The sequence below is a fragment of the Rhodnius prolixus genome, unplaced genomic scaffold (assembly GCF_049639745.1).
Source record: "Rhodnius prolixus isolate KJV_2025 unplaced genomic scaffold, Rpr scaffold_9, whole genome shotgun sequence".
NCBI classification, from domain to species: Eukaryota; Metazoa; Arthropoda; class Insecta; order Hemiptera; family Reduviidae; genus Rhodnius; species Rhodnius prolixus.
Window position 1 is genome coordinate 23,107,477 of NW_027411604.1, and position 26,329 is coordinate 23,133,805.

Genomic DNA, 26,329 nt, shown 5'->3' on the forward strand with positions numbered 1-26,329 from the left:
TACCCATTCAAACTGTGTGTTACTGTTAAGCAAACCAGGTCTACAAACTTATTTCTCTGAATTACCTCCTCTCCAAGATCCTTAGACTGCATAGAAAGAAGCGTGGGCAATCCCCCAAGGTAATGCTCCACCGACTCAGTAAACGCTACGATTCCTCATGTCAACACTGTGCCAGTAGAATTACCTTTATCTTAAATTAAGTGGTGATTCACTTATGCATGTCCGGTAATCAGTGGCCCAATGTTCTGTAGTTCCATTTTAAAAAGTAAAATGTACAATCTAACACTGGCCTTAATATTAACTATTAAATCTGTATTTGAACAGCAGCAATCCAGTGAAATTAGGGAACATCTTCCACTTTTTCCAATGGTTTTTACTTCTTGCTATTCAAAATAGATCGATCCAACATGAACATTCTAACATTGGCCTTAATATTAACTGTCAGGTTCAAAATCAGCTGTATTAAGTGAAATTAGGGAACAACTTCCACTTTTTCCAATGGTTTTTAATTCTTGCTATTCAATATAGATCGATCCAACATGTACAAACTTGCATTGGCCTTGATATTAACTATCAAATGCAGAAACAGCAGCATTCCAGTGAAATTAGGGAACAACTTCCACTTTTTCCAATGGTTTTTACTTCTTGCTATTCAAAATAGATCGACCCAACATGTACAAACTTGCATTGGCCTTGATATTAACTATCAAATGCAGAAACAGCAGCATTCCAGTGAAATTAGGGAACATCTTCCACTTTTTCCAATGGTTTTTAATTCTTGCTATTCAATATAGATCGATCCAACATGTACAAACTTGCATTGGCCTTGATATTAACTATCAAATGCAGAAACAGCAGCATTCCAGTGAAATTAGGGAACATCTTCCACTTTTTCCAATGGTTTTTAATTCTTGCTATTCAATATAGATCGATCCAACATGTACAAACTTGCATTGGCCTTGATATTAACTATCAAATGCAGAAACAGCAGCATTCCAGTGAAATTAGGGAACAACTTCCACTTTTTCCAATGGTTTTTACTTCTTGCTATTCAAAATAGATCGACCCAACATGTACCATTTAGCATTGGCCTTAATATTAATTATCAAGTACAAAATCAGCTGTATTACAGTGAAATTAGGGAATAACTTCCACTTTTTCCAATGGTTTTTAATTCTCGTTTATCAAAATATATCGGCCCAACATGTACATTCTAAAATTGGCCTTAATATTAACTATAAAATACAGAAACGCAGCAATCCAGTGAAATTAGAGAAAACTGCACCCCACAGTTTGGAAATCGTTGTCATCAAATTCTGAACTTTTCCGAGCAAAATTAGAAAACTGTTGTTCAAAATTGAAACATCTGAAATTATTATTTATACGATAATAATAATATTAATTTATTTATTTACAAAACTTTGAGGTTTCAAGCTTTGCGCCTATATACACTTATCAGATAAATATTAGTATAGATTAAGAGAACATATTTACATATTAAGGGGAAAAAATAACAAAAAACCTAGCTAGATACCGGTAGTGACGACAAAATATGCTTAAACCTCTTATGCTTATATTTTTTATGGCCAAGAGAACTTTATTATAATTTACAATGTTTATTTATAAGAGCACATATCGTTAGGATACAGAAATAGTTTATGGAATTCAGTAAATATTTTATTTCAACTAATAATATAAAATATAATATATATTGTATATTATACAAAATTTAATTCATAACTGTTTTAGTTTTTGCCTCTAAATGTATAAAAGTCATGTTTGGTAGCAGTTTTTTTCCTTACCAAAACAGTTTTATGAAGTTTGTGCAGCAGTTCAAAACTTGCAACATTTTAAGGTGAGCGAACCCCGTTCACTTTTAATGGAGCTCTCATTGACTCTTTGTAGCAGCAGGACTCTCTGTTCTTAATTAGTTCTTTGCTACACCATGACTGTCCAAAACTGTTCCGTAGATCTTAACGAGAATTTACCTTTCAGATATAAGAAGTGACAGCTCATTCTTCTTCTTCTTCAGTGGCCAGCATTGTGTGATGGTAAGATGTTTTTTTGTTCTGTTATAATGGTTTCTATCATATTAATCCACTCAATGCACAGAGACGCTCTTTCAACTGACTTTTTTTTTTTTGTAAGTATACTTTTATATATGTAAAGTAAACTACCAATCGCTTTACATGGTTTTGTTTACGGACCAATTGTTTAAAACAAAACAAAATCTTATAATTAGGGTTATCTTAAACATATACAGTACGTAATGTAGTAGTGAAGGAGGATTTGATAAAACAGAGGCTGTTTGTTTGAATTAATTTACAAATAACTGCTTTATTCAACTCAATTCGACTGATTTACTAAACACAAAATGTAAACACCTTTTTAAAAAAAACAACTAAAATCACTGAACTCTCAAAAAGACTGTACTTTCCTATATTATCTTAACGTCAATTCTTCTATTTTCCAATCCACCCCCAAAAAAACATTCGTAACCTAGCACCATTAGAAAAACTAACTCCTTTTATACAACCATGTTCTACTTAAAACAAAAAGAACGTCTTCAACTGGTACAACTTGATAAAAACTGCCCAACTCAAACTGATTTCTCACTCTAACATCCTTTCTTCATCCATTGGTAATCCCTAATCCATTCGTCTCTTTCTCATTTCTCACGTTTATTTCCTGTAAAAATCTTATTTAGAAAAAAGACCCAGTAGTTCTTTGAGCGTAAGCAAACAAAGTTCCATAACTAAATTGCCATATTGTCCATTAAAATATGTGAAAAGTTATAAAGAGGTTCAAAATAATTGTTTTAGCAGGCAGTAATCTGCCTGATTAAGGAAAATACAAATTCCAAATAATGAAGGCTAATAATTTAAAAATTTAATGTTGACAATATTATTGTGATGTAAATCTAAACCTTTTTTTAATGATTATTTAATTCTTTACTGGCGATAAGGTCACACTCGCTAACAATATTAACATTCACTTGGTTCGCGTACCAACTTGTTGCACAGGATAAGTAGCTCAGAGACATATCCTTGAGTTGCAGTTCTCCAACTTTTTCAAACGACAATATTATGTAGTAACACTTTGTATCATTTCCTCGCAGCGTTATTGTCAGTTTAAAAACCACATTTAAATCATTAATTCTTTAAAAAAAAAAAAAAAAAACTAAGGTCATTGGAGGCCCCCAACCATTTTACAGGCCTTTTATTTTATTTTTTGGTGTTCTCTCCGTACAATCTTGTTTTCTTGTTTTACTTAATTACGCCGATTTATAGTAATTTTCCTACGTTTTTGTTTTAGAGAAAGAAGTTTTGTTTCAGTGACTTTTTTTATCCTTCTTTCTTTTGTTTTCTTTTAATGTTGATTACTTCCTGTAACTTCTCATGAAAGGCTTTACTTATTTTCACTAAAACATTACTTTAGAGCAAAGGTCAACTTGATGGCCTTGAACAGCCCTTAAACTAACATTTCCAGCAAAAAGTATCAAATAACAATTCGCTTCAGATTGTCTGGTTTTATTCACAGCATCCTTGGCGTACATGATAAACTCCCAAGATACCAAATTTCTATGTACGAGGGTCATTTGAAAAGTGCGTGCAAAAATAAAAACTACTTAATTTTTGGGGGTAAACCTTTTTTATTTTTCAACATAGTCTCCTTTTAGGCTTATACACTTCGTCCAACGCTGCTCTAGTTTGTTGATCCCTTCCGAATAATAGGATTTGTCCAAGTCTGAAAAATAGCCATTCGTTTCTGCAATCACCTCCTCGATTGAATAAAATCTTTTTCCCGCCAGCCATTTCTTCATATTGGGGAACAAATAGTGGTCCGAGGGAGCCAAGTCTGGAGAATAGGGGGATGTGAAACGAGTTGGAACCCTATTTCCATTAATTTTGCGACCACAACTGCTGAGGTGTGAGCTGGTGCGTTGTCGTGATGGAAAAGGACTTTTTTGTGGGCCAATCGTGGGCGTTTTTCTTGCAGCTCGGTTTTCAAACGGTCCAATAACGATGAATAATATGCACCTGTAATAGTTTTACCCTTTTCCAGATAGTCGATGAGGATTATTCCTTGCGAATCCCAAAAGACAGGCGCCATAATCTTTCCGGCCGAAGGAACGGTCTTCGCCTTTTTTGGCGCAGATTCCCCCTTGGTAACCCATTGTTTAGATTGTTGTTTGGTCTCAGGAGTGTAGTGATGTATCCATGTTTCATCCACAGTGACGAAACAACGCTTAAAGTCCTGCGGATTCTTCTGGAACAGCTGCAAACCGTCCTTGCAACACTTCACACGATTTCGTTTTTAATCGCGGCACCCATCTTGCGGATAGCTTTGTCATGTCCAAATGTTGATGCAAAATATTATGTACCTTCGAGATGCCCACAGCACTAGCAATCCCACACACCTTCACTCTTCTGTCATCCATCACCATATCATGGATTTTATCAATGATTTCTGGAGTAGTAACCTCAACAGGGCGTCCAGAACGTTCAGCGTCACTTGTGCCCATATGGCCACTCCGAAAATTTTGAAACCACTTATAAACCGTTCTAATCGAAGGTGCATCGTCACCATAATGTTTATCAAGCTTCTCTTTAGTCTCCTGAGGCATTTTGCCTTTCATAAAGTAGTGTTTAATCAACACACGAAATTCTTTTTCGTCCATTTTTTGAAAATCACTCGCTTTCCTCGATTCAAACGAATGCCAAACACAAAGAAATAGACCGATCTGGCTGAAACTTGGTGTGTGTTCTTCCAAGAGATGCTACTAACTAAACATAACCTCGATACGCGCCAGTGGTGCTATCTCTCTGACTTTGCACGGACTTTTCAAACGACCCTCGTAGACTTCGTATCGTAAAAATTTGGCACATTCCGAAAAATTACTGGTTTAGTAAGAGAAAATAAAATAAAATATACTGCTAAGTTCTCACTTACAACATAAGCCCTCCACACAGAGGGATTGTTGATAATTTTGTTATATTTTTCAGGCAATATTTAAAAAAAATAGAAATTATCGTGAGAATCGTACTAGTTTCACACCGTCTTAGAATAATTTCTCTCTCTTTTTTATTCTAACAAAAAAACTTTTCCCACAATCTAGTCTTAATCAAGCAGACATTGTCTTCAACACACTGATTTTAAAAATTAATCCCTACCTTTAACATAAATGAAGAGATCTGTTAGACATGCTTTTTATTTATTCATTTATTTTTAATGTTAGCTTGAATAATTAATTAACTATCTCATTTTCTATTTCTAGATCTTTGTGTAATTATAATAATTAATATTAGTATAAATAAGAGTTGGATGCACTAATCCAGGTGCTCATTTCCATAGAAAAAACTCTTTCCTGATATCTTGTAAATGTTTGGCCTCCAATGAATGAATGACGCTGCTGGCAATGCACTGAGAACGGCATACATTATTTTACAACAATACTTCCTCAGATAGCAGCTGTAGAAAGTAATTCGGATGTCCATTCAAGTGAAGTTTCGAAGAAGTGAAGTTTTGTCCTTGTTTTTACCAGTCTTTTCCTAGTGCGATGGCTTTCCCTATACTCACAACTATTTGTAAAAGGTAGTAAAAATTGCAATGAAATTACATATAATCTTTGATTATTGATTACATCACTTATTGTAATCATGAAGATGTACTCGCCGCTTTCCAAAGAAAGCTTACCGTTTACATTACTCACTTCTGGTCAGGACAGTCACAAAACTCACTCGATTTAAGTACTTCCCTAATTAAAGTGGACATTAAATTAAAGATATTTAAGTTACAGCATCCATTTCTAATCTTATGTAATTGATGATTATTTAACAGACATTAAAAGTCTTCTCTCGTTTTTTATGTTAAACAAAAGACAAAGAAATAAGAATTAAATGAAAAAAAAGTAAGAAGTAAAAGAAAATACCAAAATGTAAAATAAATTTATTTACATAAATTGTCATTTTTATGAATTTATAAGGCAAGATATAAGCTATTGGTCAATTAAGACGTTTTCCCAGTTCTCTACATTTTGTTGTCACCTCAAGCTGCAATATCTGTAATATATAAACATTTATTAGCTAAACATTACATCAACAGATGCATTTGCATTTGAATAATCGATTACGTCGTAAATTAATTTTTATTTCTTACTTTCACAAATAATTTGATTTAAACAATTAGAAAAGAAGAAAGATTAACAAAAATGATATTGTAATGAATAACATTTAGAATATGTCGACTTTGAAAACATAAAGGTGAAGAACCTTGAAAATTGGAGATCTTTATGTTGTGAAGGTAAGGTGGTAAATTTTCTATCTTGTGATAAGAAATTAAATTAAAAATTACATAAAATAAGATATTAATCAGATAATATTGAATTCTATAAGTTCACATTACTATTGTAGCAGTGTTCATCTAGTACATTAACCTTGAAATGTATACGTACATGATCAGTTTGGTGAATGCAGAGGCACATGAACTAAATGACCGTGAACTGAGTACATGGGATAGAAAGTGGTAAAATTATGTCCCCAAGCTAACACAGAGCAGGAAGAATGGGCACTTGCGTATAAGAAAGTTTCAAGATATCGCTGATAGTATTAAAAGTTATGTAGTGGATGGGTTAATGAACCTTCAAAGTAAGTAACTTAATCTGTAACCAGGAATTCTATCACGTTTCCTACGCTATGATTACAATTACTATAAATAAATTAAAATATTTCTCAAGTATAGTCTAATGACGCTCCAAGTTGGGCATTATTAGACTTCTGACCGCAGGTTAGCTCGCTGGTAACAGATATTCATTGTAAAGATACTTTTAGTACCTAACAGTAATGATTTTCCAAGTCTGTAACGAAATCGTTCGTTACATATGGCATATAGTCCCAGTATTGGGGCTACCAATATTTAGAAAGAGTTCAGAGCACTTATATAAAGAAACTCTTTAAATTGTCATTGCTACAAATACCTTAAATTACATATTCTATTTACAGACCAAATGAAATACTGTTCATGTTTTAACCTCTAAATTGCTCTGTAATTATAACTTAAGCCATGAGCATTTACGTCTCACCAATTTTAGACGAATTATAAATTTGAAAAAAGGTTTTCATTTTTCAAGGAACGTTGGAAAAACGAGATGAAGAGTTCTAAACTCTTTGACTGTTTCTGAACTTCAAGAAAGAAATTATAAATACAATTACCATTCGACTTTTTAAACAGCATTACTGCATATAAAATAAGTGAGAGGAGAAACGCTTAATTTAAAGTGCATGCCCTTCCGTCACCAGAATTGTTTGCAACGATATCATGGATCCAATTATTTGTGTGTTATGTGGATTCTTGAATCCTTGCTATGCATAATGATTCTACTTATGAAGCTCCTTCCTTGGTCTTCCAAAGACTTTTATGGCAAAGCTAGATTAAAATTTGTTTATATGCCTCTTTTTATAAGCCATGAAAATTGCTAAACTTGTTACAATTTTGTTCTGCCTTTGGCAGAAGCAGATTCTTGACTGTTGGTTTGTTCTTTGTGATCACTGTGAGCATTCAACTTTTAAATAAAAAGCATTAAGTTACTAAATATTAAAAGAAACTCCTCAAACCACACAGTCACAGAATAGAGTATATAAAAAAAGAAAATAAACTAAGAAAAAGAAAGTGCATTCTTAGGTTTATATGCGTGAGTGTTTTATTTCCATGAAATAAAAGGTTGTTGCATAAAAATCCACTGCACATTTATAATTGTTATTCATTCATGTCCAGTTATATTTATCTGAGAATCTGAACAATGGACACAAAATTAATGATAATTTATTGTTTTCATTTTTTTTTTTACTTTACTGGAGACTAACAATGATATTATCATTGTTTGTATGATCCAACACTCTGTTAGTTATTCAGAGTGTATTCCTGTCCAGTAAGAATGTTAAAGTAAGTGCAACTGATTTCATTCTTTAAGTTGTATAAGGGTTGACCATCAAAAACTGCACGAAAAAGTGTAACGTTGAAAAACACCCAACTTTGACAATTTTTTTCTATTTTTCTATAAAAGATAAAATTCCCAAATTTTCTTTATAATATAGGGCAAACCCTCCTTTATAACTGTAATTTTTTTGCAACCACCCAGATCTAATAGGTTTCGAGAAAAAAGTTGCCGAAAATGAGCAAAAACGGCTTTTTCAAAAAATGTTCTTGTTCTTCTTCTTCTTCTTCTTCTTGTTGTTCTTGTTACCTTTTTTGTAAACAACGTAGCGCCTAAACGCGTGAACCGATTTTCATGAATGAGGTGTCATTCGATTCGGAATTTTATGTAGATGTGCCTTTTGGGGGTCTCGACGCTGTACATCAAATGGGCGCGGAGTTAGCCCCCTTTATGTAAGGCCCCCTGCAAAATTATTAATACTAATTACTCTGTAAATCTCGGCCCGATTTTGATAAAATTTGGTAGGATGATAGGGTTAGGGCTCCCCTACGTAATATTAAAGCGGCGATCTGCTCTTACACTTATTAAGGGGAAGTATAGCAATCATTTCAAATTATCGACACGTGAACCGATTTTCATGAATGAAGTGTCATTCGAATCGAAATTTTGTACAGATTTGCACTTTGAAAGTCTCGATGCTGTGCCTTATAAGGAGAGGAGTTTGCCTCACCCAAATAAGGCCCTTTCTAAAACTATTACCAATATTTCTATAACCCTTAGTCCGATTTTGATAAAATTTAGCACGAAGAAGCGGTTAAAGCTCCTCTACGTGGCTGTGAAGTGCCATCATGCTCTTACACCTACTAAGAGGAAGTACTGCAATCGTTAAAATTATCAATGAGTGAACCGATTTACATCAATGAATTGTCGTTCGATTCAAAATCTTTGCCTTTTAGGGAGAAGTACTGTAATCGCAGTTTATTTTTCTTGCTCCTCTTAAAAGGAAGTACTGAAATCGCAGTTTAATTTTGCTATTTACGTACAAATACCTTCCTATTTTATTCAAAACGCTTTCTCAAAAAAATGGTTATTGAGGATGGTTTGGGGACCGCAACTATAATCATTCTTTAAAAAGATCTCTCCAGTGGTAGTTACGGTTCCGATTTAACACCTTATCAGGTTATAATGATAGAATAGCTTATTCCAAATTTTAAAAAATCTGTAAAGCAGACGTAACTTTGCAAATAGACAAAAAGGAAAATCTATCCAAAAGGTACAAAAATCTCCTTAACAAAAACTTACAGTTTTAAAAGTTAAGTATAAGGGTTGATTAAACGCCAAAAGGTACACAAATCAGCAGTTCCCAACATTTCATTAATACTTCATTGATATAATTTAAGTAATTTTACTGCATTAACTTTTCCTTCACATTTTTTAGAATTTATTAGATGTCACAGACCCTTATGCTGGCCAGTTCATTCATAATATTTTTTTATTATAATTATGATAAAATGAGTGATGAATTATTCTGAGTAGTCACATATACATGCATGTTAAAGTAGAAAAAAACAAAGTTAGAGTCGGCCACTTTTTAAATTTCAATCACGGAGGATTCAAAACAATATTTCAGTCTTAAATTCGTCTTACCGAAATATTCGTGAGCACAAATAACATACATTTAATAACAAGTAGATTATTCAACAATATTTACTCATTTCTCAATTGTAATTTAATTTAGTCCCCCTAATTTTACTTATGGTAAAATACTGGAATAATTAGCTGTCCTAAAAATATGCATATCTTTATTTTCTTTATTTTATATTACATATATATAACATTGTGGGAAGAACACCTAGATTGAGAATGTAATTGAAGAAAACTATATTATTTGCGATAAAGCCAGATTATTTATTACTTATTATTACAAACGTTTGACTACAACATAAAATAACAATTACTTTAATCGAAGAATGAACTTAAACCAATGATTTTTATTTAAAAATAAAAATAAATGCATAAAATCATTGATGTAAAAAAAGTTTATGAATTTTTTAGCCTCTTATTTTTTTTATATTTTTTATAACGTTTTCTTTTTCACCTGTGATTAATAGTTTGATTATTATAGATAAATAGATATTACAGTCAATCTAAGTTAAATGGTGTGCTACTTGAGTAAATATTTTGTAGACGAAAATGGCCAGCATAAGGGTCTGTGACATCTAATAAATTCTAAAAAATGTGAAGGAAAAGTTAATGCAGTAAAATTACTTAAATTATATCAATGAAGTATTAATGAAATGTTGGGAACTGCTGATTTGTGTACCTTTTGGCGTTTAATCAACCCTTATACTTAACTTTTAAAACTGTAAGTTTTTGTTAAGGTACTACCTAGCGACTACCTATTTGACAAATATGAAGTCTGTGATTTGAAGAAAACTTCTAAATCGTTGAGTTAACGTTATAATACCTATTCAACAATAATATAATTATTACATTAGTTCACTTCTAATCACTGCGCAAGTGCATTTTCACTTTCTTTTACTAATTACAAGAAAAGTTTTGCGACGATGTCTTAATTTTCGAAATGGATTATTTTTCCCAAGAACTGTGTATATATTTTTTTATTTCCCTTGAAGTAGAAGAGAATATTTTTAGCATACAGTCTGTAAAACTGTATGAATGTGTTTTAACAGAATATCTTTAAAAAAACGAAGTGTCGCACACAACGCAAGTTGTTATTCCATTTACCTACTATTGTCACTTAACACGATAAAGTTTTTTGCAATAAATTATTTTTAATAATAAATAAAGAATTCGCAAACTAACATAAACATAAAGATAAGTTATGGTATCTTATGGTTTAAAATAATTGTGAAATAAAACATACATAAATCTTTATCAATACGAGATTATGGTGAAACACATAAACCATGTGACAAGCTCTAAATCACATATTCCTCGCTTGAGTAATAACTGCATTTTGCTCTACAATTCTTACTTTATAAAATCTCATAGCTTTTATAGTTTATAATAGATATAATAGGCAAAAAAAGTATTTGCACACCCTGTTATTTTAAGGTTTCATATAAAAAAAATTCACTTTTTTACCCAAATTACGTTTATTTAACTTCTTAAATCAAACACTATAAGATGATAAATATAAATATGCAAAAGAGTCAAATAAATTAAGTATAAACCACATAATGTTATTTTATACTGCAAAAAAAGTATTTGCACAGCTGTAATTTGGGATCTCTTGACATGTAAATAAAACAAATGCCCTAACAAAAGAGGATTAACGTCACCTTTGGTACTGTCTATACTCTCTTTACTAGATTCATTACTTTTTATTGTGTTTTCAACTAGTGCATTGAGATGGCTCCAAAATCTAGAAAAATTCCTGTGAGTGTGAGACAGGAAGTGCTTATATTACATCGTGCTGGAAACAGTAATAGAGAAATCGGAAATAAAGTAAATTTATCGTTTTCAACAGTGAGGTATATCATTGAAAGAGGAACAACAGAAAATAAGCAGCGAACAGGTCGACCAAGAGCCTTAAATGAACGGGAGAGGAGGAAGGTCGTCAAAGACGCGCTGAGGAAACCAACTCACAGCGCTCAAAAACTTGCGCATGACCTGGCGTCTTGTTCAGGAAAGACGGTTACACCTCAAACAATAAGAAACTTCGTTCACAATAAAGGTATACGAGGCAGGCGACCCTTAAAAAAGCCATATATTAGTGAGGTTAATAGGAAAAAACATCTTGAGTTCGCCAAAGAATTTGTTAAAAAACCTATAGAATCTCGGGAAAAAATTATTTTTTTCTGATGGAAGCAAGATTGAGGTTTTTAAACCACAAAATATAATAACAATCTGGAGAAGAAATAATACTGGTTTGAATACAAAAATTATATTAAAAACTGTTAAGCATGGAGGAGGAAATATCTTGGTTTGGGGCAGTATGGCTTATTCTGGGGTGGGTAATTTAGAAGTTATTGAGGGCATAATGACAGCTCGGTCTTAGGTGGAGGTGTTGCGAGGCAACTTGAAGGCAAGTGCTGTAAAATTAGGTTTGGAGAACGATTTTCATTTTCAGCAGTATAACCATCCAGAACATACGGCCAACATTACAAAAGAATGGCTCCTTTATAATGCCCCAAGAAGATTACTGAACCCACCTCAATCACCAGACCTGAACCCAATTGAAAATCTGTGGCATATTTTGGACAGGAAAGTCCGCCAGACCTCTATTACAAGTAAGGAGCACTTAAGACAGGTGTTAGTTGATTCCTGGAACAATTTATCAGATGAGGTGACAAGAAATTTAGTTGAATCAATGCCAAGGCGTTACAAGCCGTAATTGAAGCTAAAGGGATGCACACTAAATATTAAGGACAAAGTTATGATTGGTTATGGGTCAACCAAATTAGTTTTTGCAATGTTTAACTAGGTGTGCAAATACTTTTTTTGCAGTATAAAATAACATTATGTTCTTTATACTTAATTTATTTGACTCTTTTGCATATTTATATTTATCATCTTATAGTGCTTGATTTAAGAAGTTAAATAAACGTAATTTGGGTAAAAAAGCGAATTTTTTTTTATATGAAAACTGAAAATAACAGGGTGTGCAAATACTTTTTTTGCCTATTGTAGATATATGAATGTATTGAAAATTAATTGCACAAGATGCGGCACAAATTTATTACATAGTCATATTGAAAGATGTTATCTCAATCAGTATGTAGCTGGGTTTAATATGTTAAAATCTCGCACTCTTTATTTCCTTCTAATGAATTGTTAAATGTTATTTTACCTAGAATTTTGGGAAGCAGTAATAATCTTGGAAATAAATAAATACTAGCTGATCGGCTGGCATAAGCTTACTATAATGATTGCTTTTTATTTCTTTTTCATTATACTAAGATAAGCGGGTACACCTTTTAAAAACTAAATATGTAATACTCCTGATAAAGTCATTTCATTTTTTGTACCAAAATTTACGAATTTACCAAAATGAGAATGGAATAAAATCAGGGCACCATAGTTCTCTAGAACCTCAGAACTAAATTGAAAAATTCTCTGAAAAAAAAACAAACCGAAATTGTTCAAACCAAAGCTCTAAATATTATAAATATTATGGAAGCATTGAATATGGTACATTCAAGTTCTTTATGAAACCATTTGAAGACAACTATCTGTAAGTTTGAATAGAAAATTTTTTTCAAGATAACTATCAAAGTTACATTTTATTTATGCATTACATATTCTTTAAAATTTAATGAATCTATCGAATTAGACTAACAATTTTCTTTTAACTTCCTGGACCCTAAAATCACTTATTTAGTCCCGTAGCAAATAGTTTTCTGTAAAAATTAAAACAAAATATTTGTGGTTATAGTAAGTGTATAATGTATCCGGTTTCGGAGTGGAACTATGCAGTAATTCTACAGTTACAGATTGATGAAACAGTAGTGACAATATTGTTCACTGTTGAAAAAATGTAGTTCCAAATTCAGTTGAAATTATTTTGTCCCAAAGGCAGTGGATAAATCTTTCTAAACATTGCGAAAAAATTAGTTTTAATTACTTACTTTATTTATAGATCTTTAGATTGTTCTTTTTGTCAAAGTGGACAATCATTTATTTCCTAACTAAACCACACTTTATTGCTATTTGGTACAGATATTTGCAAAAAGTCATCTTCAGGAAAAATGGTTTCATGAACATAAATAAGAATAATTATTATTTACGTTTTAAAGAAAAAACATTAATCATAAATCCAACTTTAGTTAACATCCAGAGATTAACATTTCTACAACAATAAATTCTACGTAAAAAATGTAAGTAGTTCAGTTCTAAACGCTAGATAGCAGGCAAGTACACACTTATTGGTAATGCTAGAGATGAATTTTTAAGTTAATGAGCTTCAGAATACTATTTTTTTTATTTTAATTAAAATTTATAAATGTATTTTTTCACAAATAAATAAGATGTTCATAAGATGCAAAAAATGTAAATAGTTTTTATTTATTTACTTTTGTTTCACTAAACGATATTAACATTTATTTGGATTAAAAAAAAAAAATCCAGTTTGCAGAAATGTAAGCATTTACAATTGTGAGTAAATGATAGGCAGATTAACAAAAGAGCCTGAAGCAGTTTACCATTTCTTGGCATTTCAAGTTGTAACTCCATTTCTTCCTCGAAAGAGCGGAAATAATTATTGAAATGCATCACGTACGAACACGTCTCCATTATATGCAAATGCCTTGTTCCTTATAGAATTATTTGGTTTATTTTTTAATTTTCAACGATTTTATTATTTAAAAAAATAAATAAATAAGTCAGTTGTTTGCTTTTATAAAAAAAATTATGAAATAAAATTGAGATGAAGTAATATAATTGCATATAAATTTCAATTATTTCTAAGAATATTATAAAAATTCACATTAGCTTACCCATTATAGGAGGTGTATGGCGAGAATTGGGCACCCAAGATTGGGCTTGGCAAGTTTCGCTAAGATGATAATCTTAGTGTTAAGCCAGCAAACGATTCCTAAAATTTGGCGCAGTTACTTGTATCAAAACTTGAGGTACTCCCTCGCCTCTGTCCGTTTGTTTTTGATTTTTTTTTTTTCCACGAGGAGCTCAATCGATCACACTTGGACACTATGTACAAACTTCCATATGGAGGTCTCAGTTCCAGATTAGATTGGATTAGTTAGTATATAAATATTGTATTTTAACATGGTCGGAGTTTTCGAGTTAATATTTCCCATAATTCAATGAACAAATTAATGAAGATTCTCTCTCTCTCTCTCTGGCCATTGCCGAACATCCTTGTTCTTGAAAAAATAAAAGTTTTCTATTAGTGAGTTTAAAAATGTTAATGTAATGTAGACTAAGTACTTTATTAAGGAAATTCAGGCTTCAAGATAATATTAAATGGCTTAACTCTCCTTCATCTGTCTAGTAACATGACTCCATCTATAGTCTGTATTTTAAACATTATTCTTTAATCTAAAAAGTAATGGATCTTTTAGATTAGTTTACTTGGATAATCAGCCAAACGTTCGTTGAGGCTCCTTCAAGATAGGAATTATATGGCTGCTATAATAATTTACAGGAAGGTTCTTCTACGGATTCAGGCTATAAAGATTGGGTAATAATACTAACATGTACACATTTTTTTCAATGAAAAATGAGTTTAGAGAATCCATCAAAATTTCTGAACTCCGGTTTGCGTGCGGTGAGAAAAAATAAAATATCTAGCGGAAAAATGCACTGATTGACGTCAATGTGATACAAATAAAAGTGTAAATACAATTCTTAAATGGTTTCTGTAAACAGAAGTCAGGGGAAAACAAATTTAATAAAAGATTTAATGCAAGATGGAATTTTTTTGTTAATACACTGAAGGCCAGTTAGGCGCCAGAAACTTGTTTTGAATACGTCTATAAACTTGGAATAGTTATTAATTGAATACTTGACCTGATGAAGTATACAAATTAAATCGGATAAACAACCAAAGTTTAACAACATTGCTTGTAATGGAAAATAACTAACGGAAAGAAAGGTTATGTAACCTTATATTAAAAAAAAATTTCCTTCCTTTCAAATAACAACATTCTAAATAACTAAGTTTACTGTAGGTACAAAAACAAATGTTTGTCTAAGTCATCAAGTAATTGATAATATGATAAGAGCAGGAGGAGAGAAGCTACCCAGCGGTAGAATTCTCTATAGGAGAGAGGAGAATGTGAGGAGGAGAATACGAGGAGGAGTGAGGAGATAAGAGACGTTTAGGTCTTCAGCCTACAAGGAAGTCGCGGGGCCACTGGCGAGGAGTTATACGTTTACAACGGAGCTGTGAGTATAGATGATAGCAGAGATGATAACTGATAGAGTAAAATATAATCGCTGATTAGTGTGCACAACGGAGCTGTGATACATGCAACATGCCCGAGTAATGAAGAAGAGTTTTTATGTTCAGCAGCAACGAAATGGTATATTTTAAAGAAAAAACGCTTTAGAAAATATCATGAACATCCCATAAATAAAAAACGAAGAACTTTGGGTGAATTTCACCATTTATATGAGGAACTTAGAAATTATCCGGATCGTTTTTTTTAATATGTGAGGATGGGTCCAACCACATTCGACTATATTTTAGAAAAAATAAGGTCAAAATTAAGAAAACTTTGGAAAAATTGCCATGGAAATACTATAACCACAGAAGAAAAACTAGTGATTACTCTGGTTTTGAGAAAAAACAAATAAATACACATGAAAATAAATGTAAGCACGATTTAAAAAACAAAATATTGTTTAAAAGTAAATAATAAAATAATAACCAAAAATAATGAGTAAAGACAGCACTAAATAATTTTTCGACGTCCATTTTGAAGCTCCGATACTGGAGTTCAGCTAGCAGAAAAATGAAAAATTCAATTCTATCATCTATGCTCGTTTATAGCAGCGAGTATGAGTCACTAGTCGAAGCTTCGTTGTGCACGCTCACATAAGAATGTACTAGGTTATTCTATAAGCGCTGATGCATCACTCCTATCATCTCTGCTATCATCTATGCTCACAGCTCCGTTGTAAACGTACCCTTAGGGATGTCAGAGGAACCGAGAGACTGTACAAGAGGATTAGAGCTAGTCGAGAGAGTAGTGTAGAATTTTTGGTATTTAGTCTTAGCGAGTTGGTCTATGAAAGGAATGTTGAGGTCGTTGTGAAGAGTGAGGTTAGTCACCGTAGAAAGGAGCGTCAGCTATGTGTCGGAGTAGTTTTGACTGAAATGTCTTGTACTGTCCGTATGTTTATAGGTTTGGCTGAAACCCACAGCTCAAATTCTATGATTGAAAGAATAACTTGACTATGGACTTATTTTCACTTTCTCAAGTCTCTAATTTTTGTTTACCGGCATAAATAAGGGTCATTTCAGTAAAATGAGTAATTTTACAATTTGGTTAGGTTTAAGAATTAAATTTGTTTTAAAATACGAAATTTAAGAAAATGTATGAGGTAGAAACTTGAGAATAGTATTAAAAGAAATTCAAGTGATTGTTGACATTAGATTTTTCTTAAATAACCGATCGATAACTTTTCATGTAAAAAAAGAACAATTATTGTTCCTAATACTTTTACCGATTGAAATTTCAGAATTAATTAATATAATAATTAATAATTCTAATACCAATAAGTTTCAGCTTTCATAATAAATACAATCAGAACACCAGTAGATCTCCTTAACAAAAACTTACAGTTTAAAATGTTAAGTATAAGGGTTGATTAAACGCCAAAAGGTACACAAATCAGCAAGTACCCAACATATCATTAGTACTTCATTGATATAATTTAAGTAATTTTACTGCATTAATTTTCATTAACATTTTTTAGAATTATTAGATGTCACATACCCTTATGCTGGCCACTTCATTTATAATATTTTTTTGTTATAATTGTTATAAAATGTATATTATATCTTCGTTATTAAATAGGTACTTTATTTTAACTCTATTCCAAATTATTCTTATGATTTCTCTTTAATGTGCCCTTTATTCTGCCACATATTCATGCTTGTTAAAGTAGAAAAAGACAAAGTTAGAGTCGGCTACTGTTTAAAAAATTTGAATCACGGAGGATCTAAAACAATATTTCAGTCTTGAATTCGTCTCACCGAAATATTCATGAGCACAAATAACACACAGTTACTAACAAGTAGATTATTCAACAATAATTATTCATTTCCAATTTTAATTTAATTTAGTCCCCTTAATTTTACTTATAGTAAAATGCTGGAATAATTAGCTGTCCTAAAAAGTATGCAAATTTTATTAAAATGCATATATATAGATAAAAAGATATTACAGGCAATCAATCTAAGTTAAATGGTGTGCTACTTGAACAAATATTTTGTAGATGAAAATGGCCAGCATAAGGGTATGTGACATCTAATAATTCTAAAAAATGTTAATGAAAATTAATGCAGTAAAATTACTTAAATTATATCAATGAAGTACTAATGATATGTTGGGTACTTGCTGATTTGTGTACCTTTTGGCGTTTAATCAACCCTTATACTTAACATTTTAAACTGTAAGTTTTTGTTAAGGAGATTTTTGTACCTTTTGGATAGATTTTCCTTTTTGTCTATTTTACAAAGTTACATATCTGCTTTACAGATTTTTTTAAAATTTGGAATAAGCAATACTATCATTATAACCTGATAAGGTGTTAAGTCGGAACCGTAACTACCACTGAAGAGATCTTTTTAAAGAATGATTATAGTTGCGGTCCACAAACCATCCTCAATAACAATTTTTTTGAAAAAGCGTTTTGAATAAAATAGGAAGGTATTTGCACGTAAATAGAAAAATTAAACTGCGATTTCAGTACTTCCTTTTAAGAGGAGTAAGAAAAATAAACTGCGAATACAGACAAAGATTTTGAATCGAACGGCAATTCATTGATGTAAATCGGTTCACTTATTGATTATTTTAACGATTGCAGTACTTCCTCTTGGTAAGAGTAAGAGCATGATGGCACTTCACAGCCACGTAGAGGAGCTTTAACCGCTTCTTCGTGCTAAATTTTATCAAAATCGGACTAAGGGTTATAGAAATATTGGTAATAGTTTTAGAAAGGGCCTTATTTGGGTGAGGCAAACTCCTCTCCTTATAAGGCACAGCATCGAGACTTTCAAAGTGCAAATCTGTACAAAATTTCGATTCGAATGACACTTCATTCATGAAAATCGGTTCACGTGTCGATAATTTGAAATGATTGCTATACTTCCCCTTAATAAGTGTAAGAGCAGATCGCCGCTTTAATATTACGTAGGGGAGCCCTAACCCTATCATCCTACCAAATTTTATCAAAATCGGGCCGAGATTTACAGAGTAATTAGTATTAATAATTTTGCAGGGGGCCTTACATAAAGGGGGCTAACTCCGCGCCCATTTGATGTACAGCGTCGAGACCCCCAAAAGGCACATCTACATAAAATTCCGAATCGAATGACACCTCATTCATGAAAATTGGTTCACGCGTTTAGGCGCTACGTTGTTTACAAAAAAGGTAACAACAAGAACAACAAGAACAACAAGAACAACAAGAACAACAAGAACAAGAACAAGAACATTTTTTGAAAAAGCGGTTTTTGCTTATTTTCGGCAACTTTTTTCTCGAAACCTATTAGATCTGGGTTGTTGCAAAAAAATTACTGTTATAAAGGAGGGTTTGCCCAATATTTTAACGAAAATTTGGGAATTTTATCTTTTACAGAAAAAGAGAAAAAAATTGTCAAAGTTGGGTGTCTTTCAACGTTACGCTTTTTCGTGCACTTTTTTACGATCAACCCTTATACAACTGTCCTACCGGACAGTTTTAAACTGTCCTACCGGACAGTTTTAATAACATTATAAATACGGCCATGCCGTTGTAATTCTATATTTATTATTTCAATGTTATTTTTCTCATTTATTTATTTTTATGGCCTTATATACGAGGGTCGTTTGAAAAGTCCGTGCAAAGTCAGAGAGATAGCACCACTGGCGCGTATCGAGGTTATGTTTAGTTAGTAGCATCTCTTGGAAGAACACACACCAAGTTTCAGCCAGATCGGTCTACTTCTTTGTGTTTGGCATTCGTTTGAATCGAGGAAGTCGAGTGATTTTCAAAAAATGGACGAAAAAGAATTTCGTGTGTTGATTAAACACTACTTTATGAAAGGCAAAACGCCTCAGGAGACTAAAGAGAAGCTTGATAAACATTATGGTGACTCTGCACCTTCGATTAGAACAGTTTATAAGTGGTTTCAAAATTTTCGGAGTGGCCATATGGGCACAAGTGACGCTGAACGTTCTGGACGCCCTGTTGAGGTTACTACTCCAGAAATCATTGATAAATCCATGATATGGTGATGGATGACAGGAGAGTGAAGGTGCGTGAGATTGCTAGTGCTGTGGGCATCTCGAATGAACGGGTACATAATATTTTGCATCAACATTTGGACATGACAAAGCTATCCGCAAGATGGGTGCCGCGATTGCTCACGCTTGACCAAAAAAGAAATCGTGTGAAGTGTTGCAAGGACGGTTTGCAGCTGTTCCAGAAGAATCCGCAGGACTTTAAGCGTCGTTTCGTCACTGTGGATGAAACATGGATACATCACTACACTCCTGAGACCAAAGAACAATCTAAACAATGGGTTACCAAGGGGGAATCTGCGCCAAAAAAAAAGGCGAAGACCGTTCCTTCGGCCGGAAAGATTATGGCGACTGTCTTTTGGGATTCGCAAGGAATAATCCTCATCGACTATCTGGAAAAGGGTAAAACTATTACAGGTGCATATTATTCATCGTTATTGGACCGTTTGAAAACCGAGCTGCTAGAAAAACGCCCACGATTGGCCCACAAAAAAGTCCTTTTCCATCACGACAACGCACGAGCTCACACCTCAGCAGTTGTGGTCGCAAAATTAATGGCAATAGGGTTCCAACTCGTTTCACATCCCCCCTATTCTCCAGACTTGGCTACCTCCGACTACTATTTGTTCCCCAATATGAAGAAATGGCTGGCGGGAAAAAGATTTTATTCAAATGAAGAGGTGATTGCAGAAACGAATGGCTATTTTTCAGACTTGGACAAATCCTATTATTCGGAAGGGATCAACAAACTAGAGCAGCGTTGGACGAAGTGTATAAGCCTAAAAGGAGACTATGTTGAAAAATAAAAAAGGTTTTACCCAAAAAATTAAGTAGTTTTTATTTTTGCACGGACTTTTCAAACGACCCTCGTACTATTGCTTAACAGAATTAGGAATTAAGAATGCATACAGTGAGGCAAGGGCCACTCAAATGCTAAATACGCTACTAAATATGTAGTATTCAATAGCGAGTTTAAAAACAAAAATACGGCGTCTAGATTGCAAGACCGGTGTGTTCCTAAGCTCTACGTGGAAAATACCAATTTTTATAACCTGTATGTTACGTAAGAACTAATGCACACGTGTCTCAAGTGTTAGGATGGACAGCTTCCAAAAAATGTTACACTAACCAAAGAGCGTGCCACATAATTGACTGCAATTTATCAGTTTTTATTTCAGCAATACTAATGTTAGCATTAGTCGTGTTTTTTAAAAACAATTCTCAGAGTTCTGACTTTTTATATTTACGTCAAATCATAATTTTACTAGCCAGTTAACCTTTACTAATTAAATAAATATTGTAAAACAAAACAATACTCAGTTTTAAATGCGTAGAAATGTAATTTTAAAGGAAAAGAGCGAACTTGCATCATTATGGAACATTAAGTTATTTATTTTGAATCCTTTTCATGGATTATTACTTACAAAATTGCTGCTCAGCTTCTGAAGATAAAATATGAGACTAGTTATTCAAAGAAAAATTAAAGAGTATGTATAATAAGTAAGAAGCACCTGTAATGAAACATTGTAAAGAGACAACGAATCTTCGTAAATTATAGAATTCAATAGACTCTCAAAAAATTACTGTATACTGAATAGATTTTATAATCTCTTCAGTTTAAAACTAGAGAGCAAAGCAATGGCCAATATATTTAACTCAAATTATGTAGCTAATTTGACTGTTATATCATGGAAAACCTTTAAGTTATACATAAACATAGAATAAGCAGAAACGTAAATAATTACCTAATATCTAGAATTAACTCATACAAAAATTCCATTTGAATACCAAGTTATTCACGATAAAAACTCGTCAACCATAAGGAGGAGTTACTTTTTTGATCAATGTGTAAAAAATGATTTATGATGTCTTAATAATATCTAATAAATAAACCATGTTGGTTATTATGAATAAATACTTGATTAAAATACATTTTCTCAACAATCTAGATGGAAAACTAGTTTATAATTAACCAGGATAAATATCTTTAAATTCAGGTAGTTAGTTCATCATCTCCTCGCTAGACAACTCTGCCTTACAAAAAAAAATAAACTAATTTCTGACATCTGACTGCTCAACTTATGAGAGTGATCTGGTAAGTGAATTTGGCGAACAAGATTATTGAAATGAGACCGTACAAGTTCTGATGAAAGTTTCTGCTAGAGAGTTCGAACAACCTGATTTATAAATGGAATTTCTGCCTGAGGATGGTTAGTTAGATTTGAAACTTAAAATGGAGCGTTAACTATAGTTCGAAGTATTTTCTACTTTAGAGATTGAATTATTTGAAGATTGGTGCCAATAGTTCAATACCATACTAACGGAATACAAAGAAAATTATTTGGTTATTTAACAGCAAATCTAATAAACAAAAAACTGATAGGACTTTACAATCGATTATCAACACTGTTGCAATTACTTCCTAAATATCCAATCACAATAGTTGTCTCATCACTAGGGAACGGATTCATATGTATTTACATATTTTTTTCTAGGCAATTTACAGACGTTTTTCAACTAGAAGTATTCATACTGACACTTTTTAAGCAGTTTGAGCCTACTTTTATTTCACATATTTCCACATATTTGGATGTTATCGCATATTTATACATATTTGATTAAAATAAATAAATATTTCTACATATTTAATCAAAATATGTACATATTTTTCATTTTGGGCACATTTTCATAATTGGGAGGTGGTTGACAGGAACTGTGAACCACAGACTGTAGGGCTGTGAATCACAGTGGGTACAATGGTTATTGTAATTTACACAGAATGCTGCTAAACAGTGACGGGCACTTGATAGTTTTTTGAAGTTGTCTGACGTTGTCTGTTCTTTCAGTTGAAGTGTCCAATTCATTTCGTTCGGTCACTTAGTGTATTCTTTTTTGGGTGAAATGCCACGAACATCGGCCTCAAACAAACAACTGGTTGCTAAATATCTTCGCGAGTTTCCAGCAGAACTTTTTCGAAGTGATGGAGACATTTTGTACTGCACAGCTTGTGACAAGCGCGTTTCTTGCTCTCAACGTTCCCAAGTCACCCAACATATTGCGACCGGATCGCACATAGAGAATAAAAACAGTAAGAAAGAGAGGACGTCCTATCAAGCCTTCCTTACATCTCCATCATCAAGTAAGTCTACTCTGAGTACAGATCTGTGTCGGGCTTTGGTTAGAGCAGATATCCCTTTCCACAAACTTAAAAATCCTCATTTCAAAGGATTTTAGTCGTTACAAGTCCATCTTACGCCCAGATCGTCGTCACTTTACGTACCAACATTTGAAATTTCATGTGGTTGCAAACAATTTTGAAGAGTGAAGTTTTCAAAATTGAAAATTTAACACATCTTTTTATAAATAGTAAAAATGTTCTTTGTTGTATAAATCATTATGACTTGTAAAAACAAATTATTTTGTTCCTAATAAATTATTATAAATTGTAAAAATGTTCTTTTCTTGTATAAATAATTATAACTTGCTCCCCCCCCAAAAAAATGTCCATTTTACTTAAATATTCCAGAAAATATTTTAAGAAAATCACATATTTTCCACATAATTGACGAAAATAAATGCATATTTTAATTAAATATTTGGCATTTTTAAATACATAAAAATCCGTTCCTTGCGGAATATTTTGGCGTCTGTCTATAGGGGGTATGACTTATTTATGTCAAAGAAATGAAAGTAAATGTGGTCGTTAAAACTATATTAAGGTGAGTTAAACTTTAGAAACACGAATATTACATTAGACCTCACATTTAGTATACTAAATGACGTTTCCGTGCTAACTGTATGATGAATGGATGACTGACTAAAATATTGAACGAAATAGTAGATCTAAAATGATGGCCGTGAATCGATCAAAGGTTTTAGTTGTGGTAAAATCTGTAGGAATGTCCTTTTTCCTGCCAAAAAAAATACACCATCACCAGCTTTCGTGGGTAGCTTTATCCATCTCAGCGGGCGCTACAGTAAAGTTAAATTGTGCCCTCAAGTCTTGGTAGGTGGTGGAAAGCTGGATTCTTGTAAAGTTATAAGTTTTTCTTAAGGAGGTAAGTGCTGCTGTTACATTTAGCAAAAAGAACAAATAAACTAGAAACACTGTTAAAACAAGAGCTGTAAAAATAATAATAACGTTCTACGATTTATCAACTCACATACAATCTCAAAAAAACATTTTTTTGAATTTAAAAATACATCATTATTTGAATTCCGTTAAAAATTTAGCGCGAAGTCAGTAAATTTTCTCTTTTCAGCAGTGTAGAACCACAAGCTTTCCTTTTAGACCAATATTACATTCCAGTTCGACATAGAATCCATTTATTTTTTTCTTCTGGTGAAGGGGCCATAACTGAAGTTTAGCCTTACTTACATCTAAAAAAATATATAGTCACTTTCATCGCATTGGCTTAGAGGTTACTCGAGAACAATTATTATATCACAGAATGTCACGTAGCCAAGAAAACCATACTCCAGTTAAATATGAGTTATTGTTGAAATCTGCGTTACTGCTCATTTTTTTTTTTTTAAATTCACGAAAAATTAAAATCCTTGTATTCAAAGTAACATTTCTAGGCAAATCTAAAATTGTTTTTACAATATTCCTGCAATTTTAGCAAAACCCAATTAATTTGTTGAATTTAGGAGATTTGATAATTGAGTAACTAACTTGTTATTGATATGTATATTTCGACTATTGCAAAAGACAATAGATGGATGCTTAGCTTACAATTTGATGCTCCCATCTTCAATTGTTGATTCATCCAGGATAAGTGTGGATACACTCGAGTAAACAAAGTAATCCTATTTTCACCGGCACAATCTGCAGGCATTAAAGAACCCTTGGAAAGACGGAACTTCCAACAGTCCAATTCATGCATTACACCAGAGACCACACCGACAACTTTATTATCACAAACCACTGAACTACCAGAATCACCAGCACAAGCACCATTTTGTTCTATTCTTTCTAGACAAGCAATCCATTTGGAATATGCACATAAACAAGTTGTTTTATCGTGTCTGGCTTTGAATGTCTGCGTATGTAAAGTGAAATTATTTATTTTGTTTAAACCAAAACCAGTTAATGTACACAATCTTGCTTTTCTAGTTTTTGGCCAATCTTCTTTTTCCACATTTATCAGATTTACATTTGGTGAAAGTTTGATGGCTGTTCTTAATTTGATAAGAGCTATATCATGTTTTGCAACCGTATATTGCTCTTGATAGGCATATTCAGGATGTACAAACACTTCTGAACAGTTAGCCATCGTAGTTTGGTTATATTCTAATGGAATTTCAGACGAACCATAACTTACGATTAACAAATGAGCTGGTACTTTATTATTAAAATCAGTAACACAATGCGCAGACGTAAGCACCCACTGAACATGTACCAACGAGCCGGTACAAACACCTGATATAGTCAGCTTAATTATTAAAACCGTATAAGGAAACTCCTGTATTGTCACTTCTTTACCTTCCCATAACCTGTACAAAGATTCGGAGCACATCACTGAGGAGACATATGCAACCAATGAGAGCATGAGTAGTAGATTTCGATATAAACACATAACTGTTTTTAATATACATCTTATAAACTGATTTAAATTTTAAAAATGCTGTTTTCAATCATTTTTTTAATTAATATTTTACAATTAAAAACATACTATTTAAAGAGATAAATTTATATAATAAAAATCAATATCCTTTAGCAATTAAATGGGGAGATCAGCTGTTATTAAAGAGTAAAGTTAAAATAATTTTTAATAAAAATATTTCCACTTAAAATGTTAGTAATTAATTTTTCGAAGTTCCGCGGCACAACTGCTGTACCTATAGCTTTCATCCTGAAGGCCATTCCAGAAATGGGTTAAAAGATTTTTTGATCACTAGCTCACACCTCTTTAGCTTTTGAAAACATTTTATCTACAAAAAAAAAAAAGTAATTTTGAAACTAGTCAATTTAAAAAAATATTCCAAGGAAAACCGGATTGTACGGCCTTCTTAATTAAAACCAATTTTTAATTATCTTTATTACTTTTATAGGCAATAAGAAATTAATTTAATAAATACTTCATAGATATTTTCTTATTAGGAAAAGTATAAATAAGTAATGGTAACAATCTAAAGCCATAGATTTCTTATGGGTACTATAATCTTATTGACCTTTAGAAGAGATTAAGCTAGTTAACCTTAAGTTAGTTGAATAAAAAATGAATTTCCATTATAAATATGTATTTTTTAATAATTAGGAAATTTGTATTTAGTTCCCAAGTAAAAAAACCCAAATTTGAGTAAGAATACACCCATATTTTTGCTCATCCTTCCAGCATAAATGAAATTAATATCATTTAAATAAGTTTACTTTTTAATGTTCGTGAAAATAATTTAATTTTAATAAAGCAAATAAAGTTGAAGTTTAAAAAATAAAAATAAAGTCATGTCGAGA

The 26,329-nt window shown here is 32.2% G+C and overlaps 1 protein-coding gene and 1 long non-coding RNA gene across 8 annotated transcripts in view; both read right to left on the minus strand.

The window, feature by feature from the left end:
* Nucleotides 1–5,919: 5,919 nt before the first annotated feature.
* The window catches only part of LOC141454488 (kallikrein-1E2-like), a 44,492-nt gene continuing 24,082 nt past the window's right edge, over nt 5,920–26,329 (minus strand). For 6 of the 7 annotated variants that reach the window (XM_074128758.1, XM_074128752.1, XM_074128754.1 and 3 more), the window contains one exon: nt 24,039–25,806. In XM_074128758.1, the coding sequence (XP_073984859.1) occupies nt 24,543–25,451 (909 nt within the window). In that variant the 5' untranslated portion in view covers nt 25,452–25,806 and the 3' untranslated portion in view covers nt 24,039–24,542. Of the gene's footprint in view, nt 6,063–24,038; nt 25,807–26,329 lie in introns of those variants that run through there. The other variant, XM_074128759.1, reaches the window with a different exon arrangement.
* LOC141454490 (uncharacterized) lies at nt 17,068–20,261 on the minus strand. Its single transcript, XR_012458744.1, has 2 exons — nt 19,362–20,261; nt 17,068–17,189 (listed from the first exon to the last, which is right to left on the minus strand). It is a non-coding gene; the product is annotated as an uncharacterized lncRNA (long non-coding RNA).